Raw genomic sequence first — 27,528 nt, forward strand, 5'->3', positions numbered from 1 at the left:
GTGCTTATAACACATAGGAAAATCACATCAGAAGACGAAATGGTGGACAATCACACAATACTGGGAAGCATGGCCTACCTAGCCAAGTTGACACACATTTCTGGGGGACACAATTCAATCCGTGACATTTCCTTTTCAGTTTATTCAAATTTCAAGTATAATAATAACGAAAACATTTGTTGCATATTTAGTATGTGCCGGTCATTACAGTAAGTGTTTTACAGCATTATCTCATTTAATCGTCACAGTAACCTTACAGGTGAGGGAGATACCTGGCATTCTCATTTTTCAGTTGAGAAAACAGGCTGGGTGGGTCAGTGACTGTAAAAGCTGGCAAAGCTAGAAAGGGCCCTTAACCACTGCACTATACTACCCCTTAAGGAAGAAACTGCTTCTTCTTCATATTTGTATTCTCAGAGCTTCATCTGTGGTTTTTGTTTAATTGCCTGAGCTTAGACTTACTTGCCTTTCAAATGGATAATAACATCCTTGCTATCTACTTCACAAAATTTTTCAGAGCAAACTGAGGCCTACAGGCCAATTCTGGGCTGCCAGTTGTTTTTGTAAATAAAATTTTATTGGAACACAGCCCTGCTCATTCATTTATACATTGTCAATAGCTGCTTTCCTACTACAATGGCAGACTAAAGTAGTTTGCAGCAGAGACCATATAGCCCTCAAAGCCTAAAATATTTACTACCTGGCCCTTCATAGACAAAGTTTGCAACCCCTAGTTTAGAAGCCCAGATAATATATTTCCATATTGTGTAAGTGCTTTGCTTTATAAGCATAGGAGAGCAGTGTCAGTGTTTCTTAGATTTCTAAGGTATAAAAAAAAAATCTGAATTTTATGATCATTTGATATGGGCTGGGATGCAATTTAATATCACTATATAAAAATTTTTTTTATGTGTTCATATAGCACTGTATATATGAGTTATCCAAACTGACGTTTATATTGAAAAATTTGAGTGCTTAACCATTGTACCACCAGGGCTCCTTACTCACTCACTAGAAACCAGTTATTTTTGAAATAGGTAGGGCCTGTTTTAAAAATAACTTGAGATTACTTCAAGTCATTGTTCAAATGAATATATTGGTGGTAATTTGTTTCCATGTTTTTCCCCACCATGGTGGTAATCAAATCAGTTCCTAAAGGATTTTTTAAAAAGGCCTTTCCCTGGTGATGATGAAGTGGTCGCTTGTTACTGAGTGTTCTTCTGATGGACTCGGAAGCATTTTCTGTTCTGATGAAGGCACAGCACTAGCGATACAGTATAAGTAGACTGCCAATATCCATGTTTGATACTTTACTTCCAGCATGATGGGTTTCCCTTCTTTCCTCTGAAGTTTTTCTCTCACGCTGTAGATAAACTGAATTTACCATTTGTGCCACTAAGATAAAATTTATCATCTGAATAATAAGTAATTTTGGATTAGTGCCTAGAATAACTGGGATGAATTATAATTTTTTTAAGTTAGTTTTTCCCGTCACTGCATATTGTTTTACAATGTGTACTACTGTTCTGTTTAAGCTTTAAAATTCATGGAATATAGAAGAAGCAATTTAGAAGTTATTTCTGAAATAGTAAAAACGAAATTTTGCATTTGTGTTTTTCCTGTCCATAATGAAGTTGCAATGTAAAATATTATTGTCTAAAAAGTAATTTTTATCACATCCCCATCTCTATTTATTAGAATTAGTACTTAGAGCATTATATATTTATATTATATGCAACTGTGGGTCTCAATCTCTCTCAGTGAAGTAATGATAGTTGTTGAATCTATAGTTAATCTTCCTATAGAAAATTTAGAAAAATAGAACCAGTTCTGTTTTTAATACAGCACCATGTTTAGAATTTGTATTTGCTGGTGGGTATATGATTAATTGTATAGAGTTTTTTTTTTAGGTAACTCTTAAAGCTGATGCTATATTGTGAGGTTTATTCTAGAACAATGCTGATCTTGCCTTATTCACTACATGATAGTGTTTATTCTCCCTTCTGTTATAGATGAGACCTAAGAAATTAAACTCCAGTCAGTTCACTTTTCTTTTTGTTAATAATTCTACTGAAAGTTTTCATATAAAGTGAGATAAGCATTATTTGAGAATTTGAATGATGGATGCCCTCCAAATTTTCACTGTTCCCCCTTCTCTCTATACTCAAATACTTCTGAGGGCTTCGAAGAGCTTTTGTTGGATGTATATATATATATATATAATTCCATATTGGAAATTAAAACAGGAAAACTTACAACTCTAAAATATACAAGTACACATTCCATTACCTTCAGAGCGACGATGTCACACATGTCTCATAGCTTCTGGAACACTCCTGAACACCTGTGAGAGAATTAGAGTGAAAAGGGCAAAGTACGTTTTAGTTTTCTTATGAAAATTATTTTTACCTGCCCAAGTCCCTGAAAAGGTCTCAGGTACCCCCAGGAGTCCTCAGACTATACTTTGAGAACTGCTGTCACAGAAGATCGGAAGGTGATCATATTTTCAATTGTCTTTTATTTGCATATATTCAGCTTTGTGAAGCTTCTAATAATGTAGTTTACAAAATCTGAGCAAAAAAAACAAAGAAAAGGGTGTTTGTGTGTGCACATCAACAGGATCATTCTCTTCCTTGTCTCCAGTTATGGAAGTTCCTGAAGCCCAATACTCCACTGGAATCTCGGATTTCTAAGCAATGGTGTGAAATTGGTTTCCAAGGTGATGATCCTAAAACAGATTTTCGAGGAATGGGACTTCTGGGACTGTACAATTTGCAGTAAGTAAGATGAAGAATAGTTGCATATTAAAGTGATATTCTGGTCTCCTAGTATTGTTTTCAAATGGCAAAATTATTAGGTTCAAGAACTGCTTTCTAGAAGACTCCAAGAAAACATTCAAGTTCTCTGAGAGGTAACTCAGATTCATAAAATTTAAAAGCTACTACCATCTTGCTTTTATTTCTGCAGACTTCATGGATTCTTAAGGCAAATCTCAAATGTATTTATTTTTAATTTTTTATCATGAAAAATTTCCAGTATATACAAAAGTGGCAAGAAGGTTGTAAAGAACCCCCCTTAATTGATCACCCAGATTCAGTAGTTATCAAGGTTTTGCCATAATTTTGCAACATTTGTTTTGTTTTATTTTTGTCATGTCACCCCTCATACTTTCATATGCACTGCTAAAAAAATGAGTATTTCCTTACATTAACCACAGTGCCATTATTACACTAACAAAATTAATAATTCCTATATATATATATTTTTTATATATGCAGTTCATATTCAAATTTCCCAATTCTCTCAAAATGTCTTTTTACACCTGGTTGTTCTAATCCAGATCCATACAAGATCCACCTGTTACATTTAGTTATTATGCCTTTTGGGGCTATCTTAATTAGAGCATCTTTTCTCTCTCTCCCTCCCCCCACCCCCAGTCCCACACCCACACTGCCTGGAAAGATTGGAATCTTGTGGAAGATTCTAGGTCAGTTGTCCCATAAAATGTTCCATGGTCTAGGTTTGTCTGTTTGCGCTTGTACCCATCCCTGTATTTCCTGAAAATTGGAGGTTTTGGGAAAGGCTTGAGTAGGTCCAGGTTCACATCGAGGTAGGAAGTGTGCAATGTCCCACCACTCTCAGGACTAAGGCCTGATGACTCCATTGTCAAGTCCCCATCAAGCTTTAGTCTAATGGTTTCTTCCCTCAGTGATCTTTGTTCAGTCAATGAATTGTGCAAAAAGTGTTTTTTTTAATTCTGTTATTCTTCCCACAATTTTTAGCTGGAATTCTGAAAAGACCAAGTTTCCTTTATAAACTAAGGTTATTCGGTTTTAGTAAAATGCAGGCAAAATAGATGCCCAGTTTTTCCCTTTAGTTACCAACTTAAGAAGTTGGTGCCCAAGTTCTCTTAATTGATGGTCTTTTTTTCTGTTTTTTGCTTTGTCATTTTTTAAGTATCATTTCAGACTTAGGCCTTTTTATATATTTAATGTGACTCAATTCATTGCAGCCATTATTTTTAGATGCTTGAATGCAGTCATTATTTTTAAAGCCAAAGGGAGCACTTTCAAGTTGGTTCTTGGGTCCTTTTGACACTACCCTAGTAGTGAAGATACTGATGTGTTTTTAAAAGAAATTAAACCTTACCCAGTCATATTTGGTGGCATCCACTTTTTCACTTTATTTTAAATTTAGGAGGTTTAATAATCACACATTGCTTTCTGGAATGTGTTAAATGCTACATTAGAATGTAATATGAATGGAAAACAAATTTTAATACAGAGAAGGAGTTATAAATAAGTGGGTAAAAGACCAGCTTTTGAACAAGTAGAGCTGGGACAATTGGCCTTCCATTTGGAAAAAATTAAATCTCTGTCTCATCTCCATTCAAAAACTTAATGTTAGAACAAATCTATAACTTTTAGGAGAACACCTTTAAGGTATTGGATTAAGGAGGGATCTCTTAAAGACATACACACAAAAAAGGCATAAACTGTAAAAAAAAAAAAAAGTAAATTTTACACATTAAAATTGAAAACTTTTATATGGTAAGCCATAGCCCTGGTGATGCAGTGGTTAAGAGCTCGGCTGGTAACCAATAGGTCAGAGGTTCAAATCCACCAGCTGCCCCTTGGAAACCCTATGGGGCAGCTCTACTCTGTCCTATAGAACTGCTATGAGTCGGAATTGACTGCACAGCAATGGGTTTATATAAGCTACCATAAGCAAAGTGAAAAGACGAGACAAGCCAAGACTGACACAAAATGGCAAAGGGTCCCTATCCAGTATATTCTCTATAGGGCTAGTTGTCTTATATATTGGAGGATATTTTTAGATATGCTGGACCAAGAATTTTGAACAGATAAGACAAAAAAGAGGAAACCCAGATGACCAACAAAAGTGTGAAAAGAACCTCAATTTCATTAACAGTCATAGATGTGTGTATTAAAATTTCTGACTTTGCTGTGAAATTTTCTGAGAGAAAATTTAAAAGCTCATTTGGGAAGAGTTTCATCCCACAACAGAATTTTATTTTTTTTAAAACATCCCTAAGCGCCATGAGATATTACCCATTCATCCAGAATTCAAATATCCAGTAAATATTCTTCAAGAAAAATGCTTTGAAATGTATTGTCTCCCACCTCCTGAAGTCTTTTCTCTCTACCCTTTGAGTGTCCCAGCGCCTCACCATTCCCCTCACCCAGACTTATCCTGAAAGGCTACCCCCTCATCGATGACTCTTCTAAATAAGAATATCCTTGACTCTCTGTGGAATGGCAGTGCTCATAATTAAATTTTCAAACCTACTGGATACGTTTCTAAATTTAAGTGACTTTCACAACTACCCCACTGTTGTCATCATAGTTGGAAAATTCTACTCTGAAAAGCCGTTTGTTTTCTGGAGGAGCTGAAACAAGTGATCCTCATATGATACCGTCCATCTCTGAAACCAAAATGGCCTGAAATTGAGTTGAAATGAATGTATGGACTTATGGAGATGGAGTTACGATATGGAGTTATGATCTCCTTTCCCTCCAACTGCAGGTATTTTGCGGAACGGGATGCCGCAGCAGCTCAGCAGGTCCTCTCTGATTCTCTTCATCCAAAATTCAGGTAATTGCTGGAAAAAAAAAACTAGAGGGATTAGATAGAATTAACATCATCTCCTGCACTGATCTGTTGATAAGTTTCTCAGGATAGTCAGCCCACCGTGAGGGCTTAGAACTTTTAAATAAGCTCTTTGACAAATGATGAATAGGAAGGTTAAAACGTAACCAAATCCAGGATGTAGGAATTGAAGGGGGTATGCTTTAAGTGAAATATGTATTTAAAGGGACCAATAATGTCACTGGTGTCCAGGGAGACTGAGGAGGTAGGCATGGAAGAAGGGGAAGCAGAGGCCAAGAGAAAGAGTTGAGAGACAAAGGAGCATGATGGAGGAAGAGAGGGGAGGATGGAAGTCATGATGTGAGGGACCAACTGAGAAAGTCAGGAATTTCTGCGACTTTTGTTGTTATTCTGTGAAATTCTAGATTCTGAATTATTTGCAATTTCATTTACTTTTCTAATTTTTTTTTCTCTAACTGATTACATGAAGGGATATCACTAAAGAGGAAATAAGGTATTTTTTTTTCTTTGCTTTTGTAATTTTTTGCTTTTATTTTAAAGTATGGTAAGATTTTTTTTTAAAGAAATAAAATTCATTAAAAATGTTTCAAAAGTAAACATTTCCCAACTTTTTATGTAAGAAAGTTAATTATATCTGGGTTTTTTTTTTTTTCTGTGTTTTAGTGAACTAAAAACCAAATTAGACCATCCCAATGGGAAATGTCTTAGGAGCCTTTCTACAGCCATAACTATACATGGGAGGAGAACCATTTTAACACCTCACCTGAAGGCCAAACACCTCACCTTATAAAATAATTAATATATGAACTTTATCTGTTTAATGTTATTGTAGCTTGAAGGACAGAGCCTGGTAGTTTTACCTACATGTCCATACACACACGTGCGTGCACACAAAACACAAATGCTAGCCCTTTCTTCAATAAAAGCGGCCACATATAACTTCAGATATTAGTTTTACCTCCCTGCATATGTTCTGACTCCATCTACTCCCCAGAGAGGGACACTTTGCTAGGGAGTTTTACTGCACAGAGCAAAGATGGTTTATATCTTTTCGCTATTCTCAATAGTGCTGCAATGAACATTGGTGTGCAAATGTCCTTGTGCATTCCTGCTTTCAATTCCTTTGGGTATTAAAATTGGCTGAGGAGTTTGTGTACACTGTCGGGTGACATTTTCTGGAGGAGCATCAGCCAAAAGATAAGATCCTCCATGTTCCTTGGAGAGTGACAATAAGCTTAAAATATATGTATATATATTTTTATAATTCTTATTGTGCTTTAAGTGAAAGTTTACAAATCAAGTCAGTCTCTCACAAAAACACTTATACACCTTGCTACACACTCCCAATGACTCTCCCCTCCACCCTCTCATCTCCCCTCCAGGCAGGAGATGCCAACATAGTCTCAAGTGTCCACGTGATCCAAGAAGCTCACTCCCCACCAGCATCCCTCTCCAACCCATTGTCCAGTCCAATCCATGTCTGAAGAGTTGGCTTTGGGAATTGTTCCTGTCCTGGGCCAACAGAAGGTCCAGGGACCATGACCACCAGGGTCCTTCTACTCTCAGTCAGACCATTGAGTCTGGTCTTTTTAAGAGAATTTGGGGTCTGCATCCCACTGCTCTCCTGCTCCCTCAGGGGTTCTCTGTTGTGTTCCCTGTCAGGGCAGTCATCCGTTGTAGCTGGGCACCATCTAGTTCTTCTGGTCTCAGGATGATGTAGTCTCTGGTTCCTGTGGCCCTTTCTGTGTCTTGGGCTCGTAATTACCTTGTGTCCTTGGTGTTCTTCATTCTCCTTTGATCCAGGTGGGTTGAGACCAATTGATGCATCTTAGATGGCTGCTTGCTATCATTTAAGGCCACTTTTCAAAGTGGGATGCAGAATGTTTTTTGAATGGATTTTATTATGTCAATTGACTAGGATGTCCCCTGAAACCATGGTCCCCAGACCCCTGCCCCTGTTACACTGGCCTTCGAAGCATTCAGTTTATTTAGGAAACTTCTTTGCTTTTGGTTTAGTCCAATTGTGTTGACCTCCCCTGTATTGTGTGCTCTCTTTCCCTTCACCTAAAGTAGTTCTTATCTACTATCTAATTAGTGAATGCCCCTCTCCCACCCCCCTCCCTCCCCCATCTCGTAACCACAAAAGAATGTTTTCTTCTCAGTTTAAACTATTTCTCAAGATTTTATAATAGTGGTCTTCTACAATATTTGTCCTTTTGCAACTGACTAATTTCACTCAGCATAATGCCTTCCAGGTTCCCTCATGTTATGAAATGTTTCACAGATTCCTCACTGTTCTTTATCAATGCGTACTATTCCATTGTGTGAATATACCATAATTTATCCATTCATCCGTTGATGGGCACCTTGGTTGCTTCCATCTTTTTGCTATTGTAAACACTGCTGCAATAAACATGGGTGTGCATATATCTGTTCATGTAAAGGCTCTTATTTCTCTAGGATATATTCCAAGGAGTGGGATTGGTGGATCGTATGGTAGTTCTATTTCTAGCTTTTTAAGGAAGCGCCAAATCGATTTCCAAAGTGGTTGTACCATTTTACATTCCCACCAGCAGTGTAGAAGTGTTCCAATCTCTCCATAGCCTCTCCAACATTTATTATTTTGTGTTTTTTTTTATTAATGCCAGCCTTGTTGGAGTGAGATGAAATCCCATTGTAGTTTTGATCTGCATTTCTCTAATGGCTAATGATCATGAACATTTCCTCATATATCTGTTAGCTACCCAAATGTCTTCTTTAATGAAGAGTCTATTCATTTCTTTTGCCCATTTTTTAGTTGGGTTATTTGTCTTTTTGCAGTTGAATTTTTGCAGTATCATGTAGATTTTAGAGATCAGGCGCTGTTAAGAAATGTCATAGCTAAAAACCTTTTCCCAGTGTGTAGGTAGTCTTTTTACTCTCTTGGTGAAGTCTTTGGATGAGCATAGGTGTTTGATTTTTGAGAGCTCCCAGTTAGTTTTTCTTCTACATATAATGTTTCGTATACTGTTTATGCCATGTATTAGGGCTCCTAACGTTGTCCCTGTTTTTTCTTCCATGATCTTTATTGTTTTAGATTTTATATGTAGGTCTTTGGTCCATTTTGAGTTAGTTTTTGTGCATGGAGTGAGGTATGGGTCTTGTTTCATTTTTTTCCAGATGAATATCCAGTTATGCCAACAGCGTTTGTTAAAAAGACTGTCTTTTCCCCATTGACCTGCTTTGGAGCCTTTGTCAAATATCAGCTGCTCATATGTGGATGGATTTATGTATGGATTCTCAATTCTATTCCATTGGTCTATGCATCTCTTGTTGTACCAGTACCAGGCTGTTTTGACTACTGTGGCGGTATAATAGGTTCTAAAATCAGGTAAAGTAAGGCCTCCCACTTTGTTCTTCTTTTTCAGTAATGCCTTATTTATCTGGGGCCTCTTTCCCTTCCATATGAATTTGGTGATTTGTTTCTCCATCTCATTAAAGAATGTCATTGGGATTTGGATCGGAATTGCATTAAATGTACAGATTGCTTTTGGTAGAATAGACATTTTTATAATGTTAAGTCTTCCTATCCACGAGCAAGGTACGTTTTTCCGCTTATGAAAGTCTCTTTTGGTTTCTTGCAGGAGTGTAGTGCAGTTTCCTTTGTATAAGTCTTTTACATCTCTGGTAAGATTTATTCCTAAGTATTTTATCTTCTTGGGGGCTACTGTAAATGGCATTGATTTGGTGGTTTCCTCTTCGATGTTCTTTTTGTTCGTTTAGAGGAATCCAACTGATTTTTGTATGTTTATCTTGTATCCCGATAATCTGCTGAACTCTTCTATTAGTTTCAGTAGCTTTCTGGAGGATTCTTTAGGGTTTTCTGTGTATAAGATCATGTTGTCTGCAAACAGAGATAGTTTTACTTCATCCTTGCCAATCTGGATGCCCTTTATTTCTTTGTCTAGCCTAATTCCTCTGGCTAGGACCTCCAGAACAATATTGACTAAGAGTGGTAATAAAGGGCATCCTTGTCTGGTTCCAGATCTCAATGGGAATGTTTTCAGGCTCTCTCCATTTAGGGTGATGTTGGCTGTTGGCTTTGTATAAATGCCCTTTATTATGCTGAGGAATTTTCCTTCTATTCCTATTTTGCTGAGAGTTTTTATCGTGAATGAGTGTTGAGCTTTGTCAAATGCCTTTTCTGCATCAATTGATAAAATCATGTGATTCTTGTCTTTTGTTTTATTTATGTGATAGATTACATGAATTGTTTTTCTAATGTTGAACCATCCCTACATACCTGATATGAATCCCGCTTGGGCATGGTGAATTATTTTTTTTGATATGTTGTTGAATTCTATTGGCTATAATTTTGTTGAGAGTTTTTGCGTCTATATTCATGAGGGATGTAGGCCTGTAGTTTTCTTTTTTTGTGGTGTCTTTACCTGGTTTTGGTATCAGGGATATGTTGGCTTCATAAAATGAGTTTGGGAGTATTCCATCCTTTTCTGGGCTCTGAAATACCTTTAGTAGCATGGTGTTAACTCTTCTCTGAAAGTTTGGTAGAACTGTGCAGTGAAGCAGTCCAGGCCAGGGCTTTTTCTTGTTGGGTGTTTTTTGATTACCTTTTCAATCTCTTCTTTTGTTATGGGTCTCTTTAGTTGTTCTACCTCTGTTTGTGTTAGTTTAGGTAGGTAGTGTGTTTCTAGGAATTCATCCATTTCTTCTAGGTTTTCACATTTGTTAGAGTACAGTTATTCATAGCAATCTGATATGATTCTTTCAGTTTCAGTTGGGTCTGTTGTAATACCGCCCATCTTATTTCTTATTTGGGTTATTTGCTTCCTCTCCTGTTTTTCTTTTGTCATTGTGGCCAGTGGTTTATCATTTTTGTTGATTTTTTCAAAGAACCAGCTTTTGGTCTTGTTAATTCTTTCAATTGTTTTTCTGTTTTCTATTTCATTTAGTTCTGCTCTAATTTTTATTATTTTTTATTCTGGTGCCTGAGGGTTTCTTTTGTTGCACTCTCTATTTGTTCAAGTTGTAGGGATAATTCTTTGATTTTCGCCCTTTCTTCTTTTTGTATGCGTGCATTTATTGATATAAACTGAGCTCTGAGCACTGCTTTCACTCTGTCCCAAAGGTTCTGATACGAAGTGTTTTCATTCTCATTGGACTCTCTGAATTTCTTTATTCCATCCTTAATGTCTTCAATAGTCCGGTCTTTTTTGAGCAGGGTGTTGTTCTGTTCCCAAGTGTTTTATTTCTTTTCCCTGCTTTTTCTGTTATTGTTTTCTAATTTTATGGCCTTATGGTCAGAGAAGATGCTTTATAATATTTCAATGTTTTGGATTCTGCTAAGGCTTGCTTTATGACCGAATATGTGGTCTGTTCTAGAGAATGTTCCATGTGCACTAGAAAAGAAAGTATACTTGGCTGCTCTTGGGTGGAGTATTCTGTATATGTCTATGAGGTCAAGTTGGTTGATTGTGGCACTTAGATCTTACATGTGTTTATTGAGCTTCTTTCTGGTTGTCCTGTCCATCACTGAAAGTGGTGTGTTGAAGTTCCCTACTTTTATTGTGGAGCTGTCTATCTCACTTTTCAGTGCTGATAGGGTTTGTTTTATGTATCTTGCAGCCCTGTCATTGGGTCCATATATATTTAATATAGTCATATCTTCTTGGTATATTGTCCCTTTAATCGTTACATAGTGTCCTTTCTTATCCTTTATGATGGACTTAACTTGAAAGTCTATTTTGCCAGAAATTCATATTACCACTCCTGGTCTTTTTTGATTGTTGTTCGCTTGATATATTTTTTTCCATCCTTTGAGTTTTAGTTTGTTTTGGTCTCCACGTCTAAGGTGTGTCTCTTGTAGGCAGCATATAGACGGATCGTGTTTTTTAATCCATTGTACCACTCTCTGTCTCTTTATTGGTGCATTTAGTCCATTTACATACAGTGTAATTATGGATAGGTATGAATTTAGTGCTATCATTTTGATGTGTTTTTTTGTGTGTTGTTGACAGTTTCTTTTTTTCCACTTAATTTTATGTGGTGAGTAGATTATCTATATATTGTCCTTTCCTCACATTTGTTGTCATTCATTTTGTTTCTGCTGAGTCTCTATTTTTTTCTTGTATTTTATTTTGATGAGTAGGATAGTTTGTCCCCTTTGTGGTTACCTTATTATTTACCTCTATTTTTCTAAATTTAAACCTAACTTTTATTTCGTTGTTATCACCTTGTCTTCCTCTCCATATGGAACATCTATGACTACATTTCTTAGTCCCTTTTTATTGTTTTAATGTGTTTTATTCTTTTACATAGTGACATCGCTGTTTCCCTGTTTTGAGCATTTATCTTGATTTATTTTTGTGCTTTCCCCGTCTGGGTTGACTTCTGAATGCTCTGCCCAGTGTTCTAGTCTTGTATTGATACCTGATATTATTGATTTTCTAACCAAAGAACTCCCTTTAGTGTTTCTTGTAGTTTGGGTTTGGTTTTTATGAATTCCCTAAACTTGTGTTTACCTGGAAATGTCCTAATATCACCTTCATATTTGAGAGAAAATTTTGGTGGATATAAGATTCTTGGCTGGGAATTTTTTTCCTTCAGTTTTTTATATGTCATCCGATTGCATTCTTGCTTGCATGGTTTGTTAATCTTCTGAATTTCTGATTGCTGTCTGTCTATGGATTTTTCCAGCTTATTAAATTTTTCATTATGTTCCTGAATAATCTTTTTAATTTCTTCAATTGCTTTATCTGTGTGTTCCTTGGCTTGTTCTGTGTTTTGCCTCATTTCTTTCCTGATGTCTCGAAGGGTTCTGTATATTAATCTTTTGTATTCTGCCTCTGGTAATTCCAGGAAGGCACTTACATCTAGAAAATCCCTGTATTCTGTTTTGAGAGCTTGTTGAGGCAATCATGGTCTGTTTCTTTATGTGACTTCATATTGACTGTTGTCTCCGAGCCATCTAGAAGGTACTGTGTTAGTTTATTTTATGTTTGCTTACTGTATTGTAGCTTCTTGCTTTGTTTTCTTTTGATATGCCCAAATTGTTTGCTTCCGTGAGCTAGCTTGATTATTTTCCCCTTTGGAGCTCTGACATTCTGTCCCCAGATGGTTAGAGCTGTTTTCAGGTATATAAGTACTGGAGTCCATTCATTTTTCTTGTATGAATTCAGCTCAGGTGTCCAGGTAGCTGATCATCAAGTGTGTGGTACAGGGTCTGTCCTACAGTCTTAGAGGGGCAGGGGTGATTGGTGTAGGTACCGGTATCTGGTTGCAGCTGGGGTCACACTCTGAACAAGACAGGGGGCTGAGAATCATCCCCCACGTGTCTCTGAGGAAGGTGCGTCCCTCTTCCTTAGAGCGTACAGGTGGGTGGGTTCTGCAGATAGACCATGGGTACCCAACGTTTTTGGTTGTAAGGACGGGGAGGTACCAATTATCCTTGGACCCCTCTCGCGGGTGGCTGGGTGACCTGAGTGGAGCCACCAGTCCTTAGGCCCCTGTTGTGGGTAGGTCAGGACCCTGTTTAATAGGCAAAGCGATGTCAAACATCAAACACCAACCTCTCCACCACACAGCTGAAAGAGTTGGAGCCTGCCAACAAGGGCCTATTCTCCTGAAATAGGCCCACACAGGTCCATGCAGAGGGTAAATGTACTCAAAGTCCTTGGACCGTCTGTGCCTGGACAGGAGCCGCTTCTGTCCTGAGCTCCCCGGGTAGTGGAGCTGGCAAATTATCTTTTCCCCCAAATGCAATTTTTTTCCTTCTCCAAGACCAAGAGGATGGCTCTAAATGCTCAACAGGGCCTGTCTCAGGTCCAGGGAAATCATCTGCCAAAGCCAGCTTGAGAGCAGGGGTGGGGAGGTGGGTAAAATATACACAATTACTTAGCTTTTGCGGAGAGCGCCCTTCTTCTCTGGTTCCGGAGGTGTTAGTAGGCTCTGTGAATGGTTGCTTCTCCCTGAGGAAACTGCAGCTCGAATGCTAGTACCAGCCTGCCACTGCTGCTCCCAGGAATGGTGCCTGAGGGCTCCCTGAGATTCAGGTCCGGTAACTGCTCTCCGCTTCTGAACCGTCTCTTCCTCCCCCTGTCCCTCAGTTCATTTTCTAAGCTTGCCTTTGATGTTCAGGGCTCCTAGCTTGTCATAAGTATACTCATTTCACTTGCTTTTTGGGGGCTTTGTTGTAAGAGGGCTCGTCAGAAGCGTGTGTCTATTCTGCTCCGCCTCCTTGATTTGGGTTTGATAAGTGAGTTACAGACATCTCTGCATCTATCTAGTTAACAGTTTTATCATGAGCATTGAAATAGAGCAAATATCAATTAAAGAGTTTTTTTTATTAATCCTTTTATTTGTTCATTCATTTAGCAAATTCAGCAAAACAGAGTGGGAAAAGAAAAGGATGGATAAAGCAATTGGGTGAGCGTGTGATTTCATTTATAATGGTTGTCATTCTAAACTAGAACGAGAAGTTAGTCAGCAAAAATGTCCTAAGAGTACTGTGAGAGATGACAAGGAACAAATCCACTTGTCCAGATGGAAATATATAATCCAGTTGAATTTTTAAAAAGACTCATTTATTGTTTTTGGATATTTTTTGTGTAATTATATGATACTGCTTTTCCTGTGGCCAACTGGGAACATACAGAAAGCTGTAACTATGTTGGAATGATTTTCAGAAACCATCACTTAGAATTGTATTTGGTAGAAAAATAAAAGAATTGTTATTTGGTAGATTTCTTTTAAGGATTTCTATTAAGTATCGTGGAAACCCTGGTGGGACAGTAGTTAAGAGCTATGGCTGCTAACCCAAAGGTCAGCAGTTCAGATCCACCAGACAGTCCTTGGAAACCCTAAGGGATAGTTCTACTCTGTTCTATAGGGTCATTATGAGTTGAAATCGACTCCATGGCAACGGTTTGGTTTTTTTGTTTGTTTTTTATCAAGTATCAGGCTACTAAGTAAAAATTTAGTTTAGAAGTTTTTTTTTTTTTTTTCAATAACATGTTTCATCCAAAAATATTTCTGAATAGGAAATTCCTTTTTTTTCTATGCTGGATTTATATTAGCAGAGAGGACTAAAGAATTCAGTCCCCTTTAATTTTTGATAGACATGTAGAAAAGGGACTAAAAATACTCTAAGCGTTATCTATTTTAAATGTTTCTCATTTTAAAAGTAATGTACAATTTATTATAGAAAATATAGAAAAGGAAACAAAAAAATCATGCCAGTCTTATTCCCCTAGCATTTCTACTCTGTCATAGGGTCACTATGAGTTGGAATCGAATCGACGGCACTGGGTTTGGGTTTTACCCATTATTAATATTTTGTGACATTTCGTTCTAGCCTTTTTTCTAAGCACGTATGTGAAATTTGGCCTGTTCTATACATAATGTTTTATATTTTGTTTGAAGAGTTTTTAATAATATAGTTTTTATTAGCTGTAATATGCCATCGTATGAAATTACTATCATTTATTTCACCAGTCTTCTTTTTTAGGATATTTGAATTGTTTACATGTCTTTGCCATTATAAATAATGCTGTAATGAATATCCTTGTGCATAAAGCTTTGATCACATCTGATTTTTTTCTAATATTTTTAGAAATAGAATTATCAAGTCAAAGCCTTTGAATCTAAATTCTCATGGTACACATTACTGAAATTTTCTTTTACACAAAATTCGTATAGAGAGGGGAGGGCAACCTGCCACTCTGATAAATAATTTAATAGTAGTTTAAAAACTCCTGCTATCATTTTTTGAAATGTTTCTTTTCCACATGTAACACCCAGTTGGGCTTGTGGCTTACATTTTCAGGTACTCGTTTGCAATTGTGGGCATCAATATAACTGATCTGGCATATAATCTACTGATCAGTGGAACTCTCAAGACCCATTTCTACAACATCGCCCCAGAAGCTCCAACATTATCCCACTTTCAACAAACTTTCTGTAAGTGTCCTGTTGCTCAATTATCAACATAAGATTGTTTCAAGACAGGGGTCAAAGCTGAGAGGCCTTTGTTGTTTGGCTGCGTTAGGGCCTTTGAACTTCCTCCTTTGGTTTTGAATTTTTTTATTTTCTCATTCAAAAACTTGCACTTGTGTTTTCATGGTATTGTGGATTTTTCTCTTTCCCAGCTTTTGTGTAATATCTGGTGTATCAACTTCTGGCCTGACTTGAGGACATTTTGAGTCTATCTGTCTATCTGTTTCCATCTCTATCTCTCTGATACAGCATGGGCTTAGTGCTTAAGAGTACAGGGTCTGAAGACAAGCAGCTTGTGTTGACTCCCAGTTTTATGTTTACTAACTTTTCTAAGCCTCTGTTTTCTTGTCTATAAACTTAGCCCTTCCTCAGAGTTGTTATGAATATAAAATGAGGTAATGGATAAAAAGGTGTTATTGGCTAGTCCCATAGTTAGTGCTCAGCAGATCTTAGCAAGATGGGGTGTTGTTTTAGTGAGTGATATTGATGGTGGTGGTGTTGTCATGGGTATTACTTTTACAACTACTACTACTACTATTGCAGAAGGCAGCATGACCAGCCTCTCTAAGAGTAGGTAGGAGTAGAGACTAGCACTGTTGACCCTGAACCAGAGCCTTATATTGTCCTTGACTGAGAGGTGTTCTTTGGGTTGCAGTTGTGCTAAGGTTTCAGAAAATAAAGACTGAGATTATATGGCAGAGCCCTGGTTACTATTCTCCATTCTTAGAGGCAGAATCCTAAATCTCAGTGTATATCATTCTAAACAGAAACAAACTGAATTGGAGGCACTTGAAAGGTAGTCCACCTGGTAGTCAAGCGACCTAGGCAACTTAAAGGAGAAACAATTTAAACCATGCTTATTGCCCTGATGGCTTCATACCTAGGCTTTCTTAGCAAGAAAATTCCAAAGTCTGTCTTCTCCTTTATGTTCTTTCCAGCTTTTTTCTGCTGTTAATTTGCTGAACAGGTCTGCCATTCTTTCTAGAGATGATTAAGACGTAGTTCTTGGACCCCAAATTCACCATAGGGGACTGATATTCCTCAGTTCATTTGTAAAATGTGACAAAGTCATGAGTTAAAAGCAATTTATTTTATCTAGACTCCTAAATTAATAGCAATTCTGTTATCTAGAATTTTGACTGTTTTTACATCACTTCATCAGGACTTTTGGTTAAAGATGGCAGAATTAATTAATGTATTATGCTCTGTTCCCTTGTGAAACTCTGCTACAGTTAACCTAGAGGATTTTTTTTTTTTAACAAAAAGCATAAACCCACAGGTTAGGGAAAACTGGAAAGGAGGAAAAAGAGCAACCTTGTTTTGGAAGCTGGAAAACAGATCAAGTGGTACCTGATTTAGTAGTCCTGAGAAAACATTCCCAAGCAGGTATTTGTGGAAAAGTGAGAAGCAACCTGATTTATTTTACACAATTCCCAAAAAGTTCCTAAACTGGCAGTATCGAGTGTCTTTGGAAATAGGGGTGAAAGTAGGGCCGGAAACAGCACAATTACTTGAAAGTCTGTCAAGAAGCTCTTAGAGGCCCAAATTGCCTTCCCAGGTAATGTCTCTGGCCTCCTACCAGTGCCAGAAGAAGGCTGGTGGGTTCTTCTATGGAGAAAGTGAAATAAATGGTCTCTGACTGATGGCAACCAGGCACAGTTGATGACAATGTTGGTAGCAAACTGTACAGAAAGTTGCTATGATGAAGGTTGAGAAAACCAGGCTTCTTCTTCTACTCAGTTCCTAGAACTTTGGCAGCCAGTTAAGAGAGATTGAAAGGGTCTTCTCTGAGGAATCTGATCAGCTGAAGAGAAAACACATAAAGATACTAACCTCTGTATCTCTGTAGTGAAACAGCCAAGCCATATCACTCTGCACTGATGTTCATAGTCAACAAGCCCTGCCTATGTGCTCAGAGCATGCAATCAGCTTTTAGTCCAGTTCGCTTTTTATTTAGTCAAAACTATTCGCAGATAACTCAGATATCTTAGCGTGGTGGTTTAAAAACATGTCCAAAAATTCTTTGACACTCCTCCCATTTAGAAATAAATTTATGTGCTCCCCACCCACTACCCCTGGGTTGACCTTAGTGTCTGGGTGACCAATAGAGTATAAAACCAAAAACCAAACCCGTTGCCATGGAGTCAATTCCGACTCATAGAAACCGTATAGGAGAGAGTAGAACTGCCCTATAGAGTTCCCAAGGAGCACCTGCTAGATTCGAATTGCTGACCTTTTGGTTAGCAGGCTTAGCACTTAACTACTACGCCACCAGGGTTCCCAATAGAATATGGCAGAATCGATATGTGAATTCCAGGTCTAGACCAGAAACGGCTTTTGCCTGGTTCTCTTGGGCCTTAATAGAGGAAGATATTATTTTAAAAAATTGAAAAGGTCTTGCAAAGATCATTCAGTCTGGAAGTCAGGAAAAGCCTCCCAGAGCAAGGGCCATTTTAGCTTAGACCTGAAGGATGAGTGGCAGAAAATAAAGCAACGGTGTCTTAGTGGTCCTGCCAGAGGGAGTAGCACAGGCAAAGGCCACAAGGCAAAATGGTATGATGGATTCAAGAAATAGAGTATAGAGTTTGAGAGGAAGGGTGGCTTGAGATGAGACAGAAAATGTAAGTGGGGGAGGGGGCAGACTTGAAGAGCTTTATAAGCCATGTTAAAGAACATAAATATATAGATAAATAAGACCCCCTTGCTATTTTTCCCTAGCTCCTTGTACTTGCCCTATCCTATCTTTAAACTTTAGGGAAACCAAGGAAGTGGTTTTGGAGGAAAATAGAATAAATTTAGTTTCAGGCATATTGAGGGTGAGTCCCTTTTTGGAAATCCATATTGAATAGCATAGTGGGCAGTGTAATGAAGACTCAGGAGCTCTGAAAAGTTAGAAGGATTCAAGCTGTAAATTGGAGAGTTATCAGCATGAAGGTGAAAACCAGAGCCACACAGTGGACAAGCTCTCCCAGGAATCAAAGTTAGAATCATAAGGAATTGACTTTTAAGGGCAGGAGTGTTTATTTTGTTCATGGCTATATCCTCAGCCCAGAGCTTGGTACAGAGGAGGTGCTCAGTAACTATTTGTTGGATGGATGGTTGGGTGGACGGACAGACGGACGGGTGGGTGGGTAGGTGAATGGATACATCAATGGATGAATAGATGGATGGATGACAGGCTAAAATATTGGATGGTGTCCTTTGGTGGGGGACCCAAAAACCTCTTGCCATTGAGTGAATTCTGCCTCAAAGAGACCCTATAGGACAGAATAGACCTGCTCCGTATGGTTTCCAAGGAGTTATTGGTGAATTTGAACTGCCAACCTTTTGGTCAGCAGCCGAGCTCTGAACTACTGAGCCACCAGGGCTCCTGTAGGGGGAAAAAAGGAGAGTCTAATTTCTCTGGAAAGATTTTTTCTTGGCCTGGATTAATATGTTTCCAAGAGAATCCTAGCCCAAGTGATCAAGTATGCAACAGGATTATTTATTTCCCAAGACCCCACCGGGTTTTGGAAACAGCAGAATACTCTGTGGATTGGAGTATAGGCAGAAGGACTCAGACCTCTCTAGAAGAGGCACACCGTGCCCTGGGTTGATTATTCCTCCATTGAACCTGTTCAGGTTTGCACGTCTCTTCTGTAATACTCTTGGAATTACCTGTATCCTTGCATATATGTCTCTGCTCTCTATTAACTGAATGCAGTGAAGCAAAACCAAGACACATTCAAGCAATAATGAATAAGCTACAGGAAAGCCAAATTAGTATTCAAAACAAGTATTCCATCTAGGTGAAAGAATAAAAGAATATAATAGCTCTGTCATTCTGACTTCACAGCTACACTGCTGAGGCAGTATGTTACAAAAATTGCATTCAGTCCAAAGCTCCGCTGAACGTGCAGCCTCACTGAAATGGAGTGGGGTTAGGTACGGTGGCCAGAAGAGGGGAAGGAGTTCATCTTTTCTTTGACCTTCAGAATGAGGAACTATTCAATAGGAACAAGAGCAAGAGAAACAGAATGCACTGGAAAAGACAGCCTGGTGCAGTGGTGGAAATTCAACTGGTTCCAGTCCTGGCATCCAGCTTCCAGCTGTGACTGTGTCATCGTGTACCGCCATCCAAGTGTCTTCTCTAAGCCCAGTGTTCTCACATGTAAAATGGAGATATAATATCTACATTACCGACCCCACAAAGCTGTTGTAAGAATTAAGTGAGAGACAGCAATGACCTGGCCTATTTCCTGTCCGTACCTCCCACACTACTATGTTAGCTTCCTTAGTTACCACGTTCTGCTGAAATCATCACCTGTGTCCCTCTTTCCAAGAGACTGAGAATTGGGGATCCCAAGAACTCTACTTCTTGCATCCTCAGTACCTAATACTGTACCTATTTTATATTTGTTGGAAATTCAATTAACCAACTGGATTTTTTGGATATTCTGTAGTATTATATAAATGTGTAAAGTTTTATGATTATAACATGTATCTTGGAAGCTATGCCACTATTTCTGCATTTTGGCTAAGATCGTGTTACATAATGTCTAATCATTTTCCTGATGGGGTAGAGAGAGAGTCAATTCCAGGGAACTAGCCTGCAAGCTTTATAGCTTGACTTTTAGAGACGTAAGAAAAAGGATTCTGAGAATGGTATCAGCTTATGAACCATCCCCACCTCTACTCTTACCCTAGTGGAGGACCCAAAGACAGATCCAGTCCTAGGAGAAATGGAGCAGTCAACCCAAAAGAAATATATAATAAATTCTCTCTCTCCTTACTCTCTCTCTTCCAGTATTTGTAGACAGACCACATACTTAACAATGTACAAGCAAGCACCTGTGTAATGAGATGAGTGATCAGAGGGCTGAGTGTGTAGAAGGGGACTAACATCTGGCAGTGTGTTAGGGGATGGTCCCTTCTAATTTTGTATTATAGTGAAATATGAATAAAGATTTTTAAAAATTTGTTTATGGAACTATGTTGAAGGTTTTCCACATATGAAAAAAATATATATATATTTTTTAACCAGTTACCAGAAAAATGTAAGGTAGTGATTTTTTTTTCTATTAGAGTTGAGTATGTTCCAAAATTCTCTCCACGTCTCCATTATCGCCAGTCCTCACTCGTCCTTGATTTCCGTTTACACATGGATGTGGCAGAGCTAAGATTCAAACCCAGTTTTACGGAGTTGTTGCTCCAAACTATTTTCCACTGCCTTCTAACATTAAGGAGTTCTTGGGTGGTGTGAATGACTAACGCACTTGATTGCTAACTGAAAGGTTCAAGGTTCGAGTCCACCCAGAGACACCTCAGAAGAAAGGCCTAGCGATCTACTTACGAAAAATCAACCATTGAAAACCTCCTAGAGTACAGTTCTAGTCTAACACACATGGAGTCGCCATGAGCCAGAGTTACCTCCACAGCAACTGTCCCCCCCAGCCCCCACGTTAGGACAAAGATCCATGTTATCTTTGTGTGTGTGTGCGTGTTTTTAAACTAGAATTATTTCCTTAAAGAATCTTTTCTCTAATACATAGAGATACCTAAGCTTGCAATGGATTTACTACACTTAAATGTACTTGCTTTTCAAAAAAATATTCACGTTTCAAATCTGAGGGTGATGAAGAGAAGGACACAGTGGTGAACAAACACAAGGAAGAGGTTCTTGTATCAAATACTTAACACTTATTCCAAAAAAACTCCCAATCCAGATCATTCATCCATAACATTTCTGAGACATAGAAGTATTTGTATGTGAAATTATGCTTCAGAGCAAGGAAGGCTTATTAATAATTTCATGTAGTTGAGTGAGCAATCCGTGTTGAATTACAATTCTTATTGTCTCTCAATAATCAGAATGCATTTGTTTGGTTTGTCAGAGTAATTCAAAATTTTAGTCAAATCAAATATCAAGAGAAAAAAAGGCTGAGCAGAGTAATTTCAAAATATCAGACCATTATGTTAATTTAATTAAGAGAGGAAGGATGAAGTAGTCACTAATGGCCCTTCAGAAAATGTTCCCAACGTGATTCACATACAAGAGATGGCAGAATTGATTTGTCTTTCTGCTAGAGAACAATGAGAATAATTCCAGGACCACTTGCAAAAATCTGCCGATCTGTAGCTTCCACTGAACCGGGTTTAAAGAATAATCTTTAAACCTTCAACCATAGTATCATTCACTATATTTTTATCTCTTTTGTGAGCTCCATGGTGGCTATTATTTGTTCTAACCCCTCTTTCAATATTCAGGATGATTTTGAATGTGATCAAGGACTTTGTTCCTCCTGCATTCTTATCACTGTATTATCTCTAACAGGCTATTTGATGCACGAGTTTCATAAGTTTTGGATTGAAGAGGACCCCATGGATATAATGGAATTCAATCGTGTGCGGGAGAAATTCCGCAAGAGGATTGTAAAACAGCTGCAGAACCCAGACATGGCATTGTGCCCACATTTTGCTGCCTCGGAAGGTTTAATCAACATGTAATTGCCCAGGCTGGTTTTAATGGGTGCCCTGGAACACACTGCCTCATCGTCGTGTTAGTTCTCTGCTTAGGTCCCAGCCCACACGCCGAATGCACACAGTGATTGTACGCATGCCTTTCGATACAGTGTTCTCATCTCTTGGTCATAATTATCAGATCCCCAGATCCCACCATTTCTGGAGTATCAGTCATCCAGTGACTGCTCAGATTGTGGCATTATGCAGTGTTACATCTTGCCCTGACACCCAGGTATAGAGACAGTTTTCTATTTTTTTAGATTTTTTTCCTCCTCCTCTCCCCCCATTCTTCAGCATTAAAGAATTGTGATTTCTCTAGCTGTATTTTGTATGTAAGAAATTTAGCTGAATCTTGCTCTGTGACAGCCTTTTAATTTATTGATATGTTTCATGACTACTGCTGCTAGCTTTTCAAGCCAAGTTCAGGCTTGGATCTCATTCCAAAACAATATAAGACTTTAAAATAATACAGACAGATACATGATAAGCCAAACTGTTCCTGCAAACATAGCCGTGCTTCACAAAAACGGGATGAGGCTTTAACAGGCAAACCTCCGCAGAAGATATTTTTGTTTCAATGCCGCAGAATTACATTGTAACTCGCTTACCCCCAGTTGCAGTCATGTCATAGTCATCTGGATATCAAATTGTTTTATTTCCCTAATTTCAGTGACTTGGCTGCTTAAATATGTTTATGATGCTTGGAGCCTCAGAAGAGTATGCATATATCTTAAATGCTACAAAAGACTCTTCACTGCTTGCCTCTTGCAGAACTCTTGAGATACACCCTGGCACTGTTCTGATCCAAGCACCTTGCTTGGGGAACTGAGTGCTAACTGGTTTGTTTTCCATGGAAAGGGGCAATATTAAAAATTTTTTTTTTTTTTGCAAGACGTGTTACAAGAGAGGAGCCTAAGCTATGTCATTCTGTAGTATTTCTTGAAAACAATGACCTTGTCTTGTGTTAGTGGAAGCAGTAAATTGCTTGAAAGGGGGAAAAATCAAATCATTCCAGAACTGCTTAAAATCATTTTAAAATCCGTGATTTAGTTTGGAATTATGATTGTAGTCTGTTGAATAGTATTTACCATGGCATTTCATACCCATGGTATTTTATACCTTCTGACTATCAATTTTAGTATTATTAGAGTTTGTGTAATCACTTGCTTATTTAAATGAATTTTGAGTACTGCCTAACTGTCCATTAATGAATAAATTTCATGTCATTCTACTGTAGCATGGAGTAGATTTCATTTTAATATTTTTGTGCTTGTATGGCTTCTGAATATGCAAATAATGTGAGTGGGTGGAATGTCAAAGACAGACAACCTGGAGTTGTCCATAAATCACACCATCATTTAAAGTAACCAAGTGTAAATTAAAATGTGTCACATCTGAGGGACTGCAGTTAACTCTGAAACCTGGTGGTGCTTTAATGAAAAGATAGGATCCAGCTTTTCTTCATAACTTCCTGTAAACGCTGGCTTGCCTACTGCTAGGCAGTTGATAAAGAAACATTAAGCTGCCTGCTTGATTCCTCGATCATTCTAGCTCCTCTGGCAGTGTATCATCCCTTTCCTTTCAGCTGTGTACCAGGTGGCAGCATCTGCATGGCATCTATTACAGCCCTCTGACCTTTCTTAGAATGGGAAAGGGAAGGAGTTGGTTAGTGCCTGATGTCTTCCATGACTAATGGCAATAGTATATATTCCTTTCCAGAGAAACTGAAAACTCATGAACCGGGTAAGTGGCCCATCTTAACAAATCCCAGCCAATGCCATCAAGCTGATTCCAACTCATAGCAATCTTATAGGACAGAGTAGAACTGCTCCATAGGGTTTCCCAGGCTGTAACCTTTACAGAAGCACGCTGTCATATCTTTCACGGAGCGGTCGATTGATTCAAACCACTGACCTTTTGGTTAGCAGCCGAGCGCTTTAGCCACTGTGCCACCGGGGCTCCCTGGCCGGTCTTGGGAGCCCTGAATTTGCACAGCAGCAGCAGCTTCCATAGCGTGCACTGTGTAAATTATTCCCCATGCGTGCACGTCAGCCGTATGTTGCGTTGTCTCTTTCTATCCGCTGTGGTTCTTTGTCACTGACATGGCTTGATAACATGTGGCACTTAGCACCGGTGCCTGTCTCTTCTGTTCAGGTGGACATAGTTGATGCTAACAAAGCTGGGAGCTTTCCCTCCCGGCTCCTTCAATGATTTCTCTCAGTTGTATCTTGATATCCCTGCAGAATTTTAAGATGAACAAACTCTGCCAGCTCCTTCTAGTTTTGAGTATCATGAGGTTTCTCATTCACACTTTGTGGAAGATGCATCCTACCCAGTAACACTAAGGGAGGTGAGAAAAAGAAGAGGAGAAGATTTCAAAAGCATCAAAAATGTGTGATGTTTTTCCTCCTTGAGTATTCTTAGCTTACTTCTGCTTATTCAGTTGAACAAGGGTTGACCACTTAAAATGTAAATTGTGTAGCAAGCTTCTCCCAAATTTTCCAAAACACTACTTGCTAAGGTAAAAAAAAACACATTCCAGTTTGCACTACAGAAATAAAACCCTTTGAAGCACCATTTCTGAAAATTGTGACTTCAGTTTGACTTACCTTCTCATGATTCCTGTTACTGCATTTAAAATACATTTTTTTTTTTTCCGGCCTAGTAACCCATTATCTTTTCTATATTTGAAAAGAGGCTTGAATATATACCAGTCCCAATAGATAGGGTGATCTGACATCTTCCAAACTAAGACCTTTTTGAAAGCGCAAGTGTTGTTATTTCTTTAGGACAACAGGGTAAACCAGGCCAGCCTGAGAAAAATAAAATGTTAGATAACCCCAGCAATAAACATAATAAGGGACTGTCCACCCACAACTCAATTAGGCAAATGCAGCCCAATTCTCTCGCTTTATAATCTCTGGCAGGAGAAGTCCATCAGAGCGACATTTTAATATCCAAGATACTACCCCAAATCTCAAAGGCACATCCAACTTATGAGCTTGGTCTGAGTGTTGGAGGTCTGGCTGTAGTTTCAGGGCTAATACCAAGTTGACCATAGGGAAATAAAACCTAGTAAGCAGACTCCATGGCCACAAATTATCTTGAGTCATGAACATACGGGGCCAGATTCCAACTGAACAGAGTGAAGACAGGATCAGCGTTGGTAGGGGATGGGGAGATGATGGAGAGAAGAGCTAGAGAACAGACAAAAAGAGAAGTGTCAGCGAGGACCCTAGCCACATCTGGGAAACTTAGAGCCAGTGGCATCACGAGGGTTAGTGTCACCCAGTGTGGTAACTCGTGGTGTCGCCTCTCATGGACCTCCTCCCATACCAGACCATAAAGAGTCCTCAGCAATGTTTTTTGTACTAATGTTACCCATAAATCATAACTCCCACATATCACTCCCTCTTTTCCTTTCATTACTACTTCATTTGCAATAAAGTTATTGATGTTGTTAGGTGCCGTCGAGTCGGCTCCAACTCATGGCAATCCTGTGCGCAACAGAACGAACACTGCCCGGTCCTGCGCCATCCTCGCAATCATTGTTCTGCCTGAGCTCATTGTTGCAGCCACCGTGTCAGTCCACCTTGTTGAGGGTCTTCCTCTTTTCCACTGACCCTGTACTCTGCCAAGCATGATGTCCTTCTCCAGGGACTCATCCCTCCTGACAACATGTCTAAAGTATGTAAGACGCAGTCTCGCCGTCCTTGCTTCTAAGGAGCATTCTGGTTGTACTTCTTCTAAGACAGATTTGTTCGTTCTTTTGGCGCTCCATGCTATATTCAATATTCTTCGCCAACACCACAATTCAAAGGCGTCAGCTCTTCTTTAGTCTTCCTTATTCATTGTCCAGCTTTCACATGCATATGATGCGATTGAAAATGCCATGGCTTGGGTCAGGTGGACCTTAGTCTTCAGGGTGACATCTTTGCTCTTCAACACTTTGAAGAGGTCCTTTGCAGCAGATTTACCCAATGCAATGGGTCTTTTGATTTCTTGACTGCTGCTTCCATGGCTGTGGATTGTGGATCCAAGTAAAATGAAATCCTTGACAACTTCGATCTTTTCTCCATTTATCATGATGTTGCTCATTGGTCAAGTTGTGAGGATTTTTGTTTTCTTTATGTTGAGGTGTAATCCATACTGAAGGCTGTGGTCTTTGATCTTCATTAGTAAGTGCTTCAAGTCTTCGTCACTTTCAGCATGCAAGGTTGTGTCATCTGCATAACACAGGTTGTTCATGAGTCTTCCTCCAATCTTGGTGCCCCGCTCTTCTTCGTATAGTCCAGCTTCTCGTATTATTTGTTCAGCATGCAGATTAAATAGGTATGGTGAAAGAATACAACCCTGCCGCACACCTTTCCTGACTTTAAACCAATCAGTATCCCCTTGTTCTGTCCCAACAACTGCTTCTTGACCTATGTAAAGGTTCCTCATGAGCACAATTAAGTGTTCCGGAATTCCCATTCTTCGCGGTGTTATCCATAATTTGTTATGATCCACACAGTCAAATGCCTTTGCATAATCAATAAAACACAGGTAAACTTCCTTCTGGTATTCTCTGCTTTCAGCCAGGATCCATCTGACATCAGCAATGATATCCCTGGTTCCACATCCTCTTCTGAAACTGGCCTGAATTTCTGGCAGTTCCCTGTCGATATACTGCTGCAGCCGTTTTTGAATGATCTTCAGCAGAATTTTGCTTGCGTATGATATTAATGATATTGTTCTATAATTTTCACATTCGGTTGGATCACTTTTCTTGGGAATAGGCATAAATATGGATCTCTTCCAATCAGTTGGCCAGGAAGCTGTCTTCCATATTTCTTGGCATAGATGAGTGAGCACCTCCAGCACTGCACCTGTTTGTTGAAACATCTCAATTGATATTCCATCAATTCCTGGAGCCTTGTTTTTCAACAATGCCTTCAGAGCAGCCTGGACTTCTTCCTTCAGTACCATTGGTTCCTGATCCTCTTGAAATGTTTGAATATCAACTAATTCTTTTTGGTATAATGACTCTGTGTATTCCTTCCATCTTCTTTTGATGCTTCCTGTGTCATTTAATATTTTCCCCATAGAATCCTTCACTATTGCAACTCGAGGCTTGAATTTTTTGTTCAGTTCTTTCAACTTGAGAAATGCCGAGCGTGTTCTTCCCTATCGGTTTTCCATCTCCAGCTCTTTGCACGTGTCATTATAATACTTTATTTTGTCTTCTCGAGAGGCCCTTTGAAATCTTCTGTTCAGTTCTTTTACTTCATCAATTCTTCCTTTTGCTTTAGCTGCTCGACGCTCAAAAGCAAGTTTCAGAGTCTCCTCTGACATCCACATTGATCTTTTTTTTCTTTCCTGTCTTTTCAGTGACCTCTTGCTTTCTTCATGGATGATGTCCTTGAT

General features: G+C 38.8%; 1 protein-coding gene across 2 annotated transcripts in view; it reads left to right on the plus strand.

The window, feature by feature from the left end:
- The window catches only part of ELMOD1 (ELMO domain containing 1), a 35,062-nt gene extending 12,336 nt beyond the window's left edge, over positions 1–22,726 (plus strand). The window contains exons 5-10 of one of the 2 annotated variants that reach the window (XM_003415613.3): positions 2,644–2,777; positions 5,548–5,616; positions 6,101–6,124; positions 14,002–14,052; positions 15,452–15,585; positions 21,935–22,726. In XM_003415613.3, coding sequence (XP_003415661.2) covers positions 2,644–2,777; positions 5,548–5,616; positions 6,101–6,124; positions 14,002–14,052; positions 15,452–15,585; positions 21,935–22,107 — 585 coding nt within the window. In that variant the 3' untranslated portion in view covers positions 22,108–22,726. The remainder of the gene's footprint in view (positions 1–2,643; positions 2,778–5,547; positions 5,617–6,100; positions 6,125–14,001; positions 14,053–15,451; positions 15,586–21,934) is intronic. The other variant, XM_023554751.2, reaches the window with a different exon arrangement.
- The last annotated feature ends 4,802 nt before the right edge of the window (positions 22,727–27,528 follow it).

This window comes from Loxodonta africana, chromosome 7 (genome assembly GCF_030014295.1).
Source record: "Loxodonta africana isolate mLoxAfr1 chromosome 7, mLoxAfr1.hap2, whole genome shotgun sequence".
Taxonomy (NCBI): domain Eukaryota; kingdom Metazoa; phylum Chordata; class Mammalia; order Proboscidea; family Elephantidae; genus Loxodonta; species Loxodonta africana.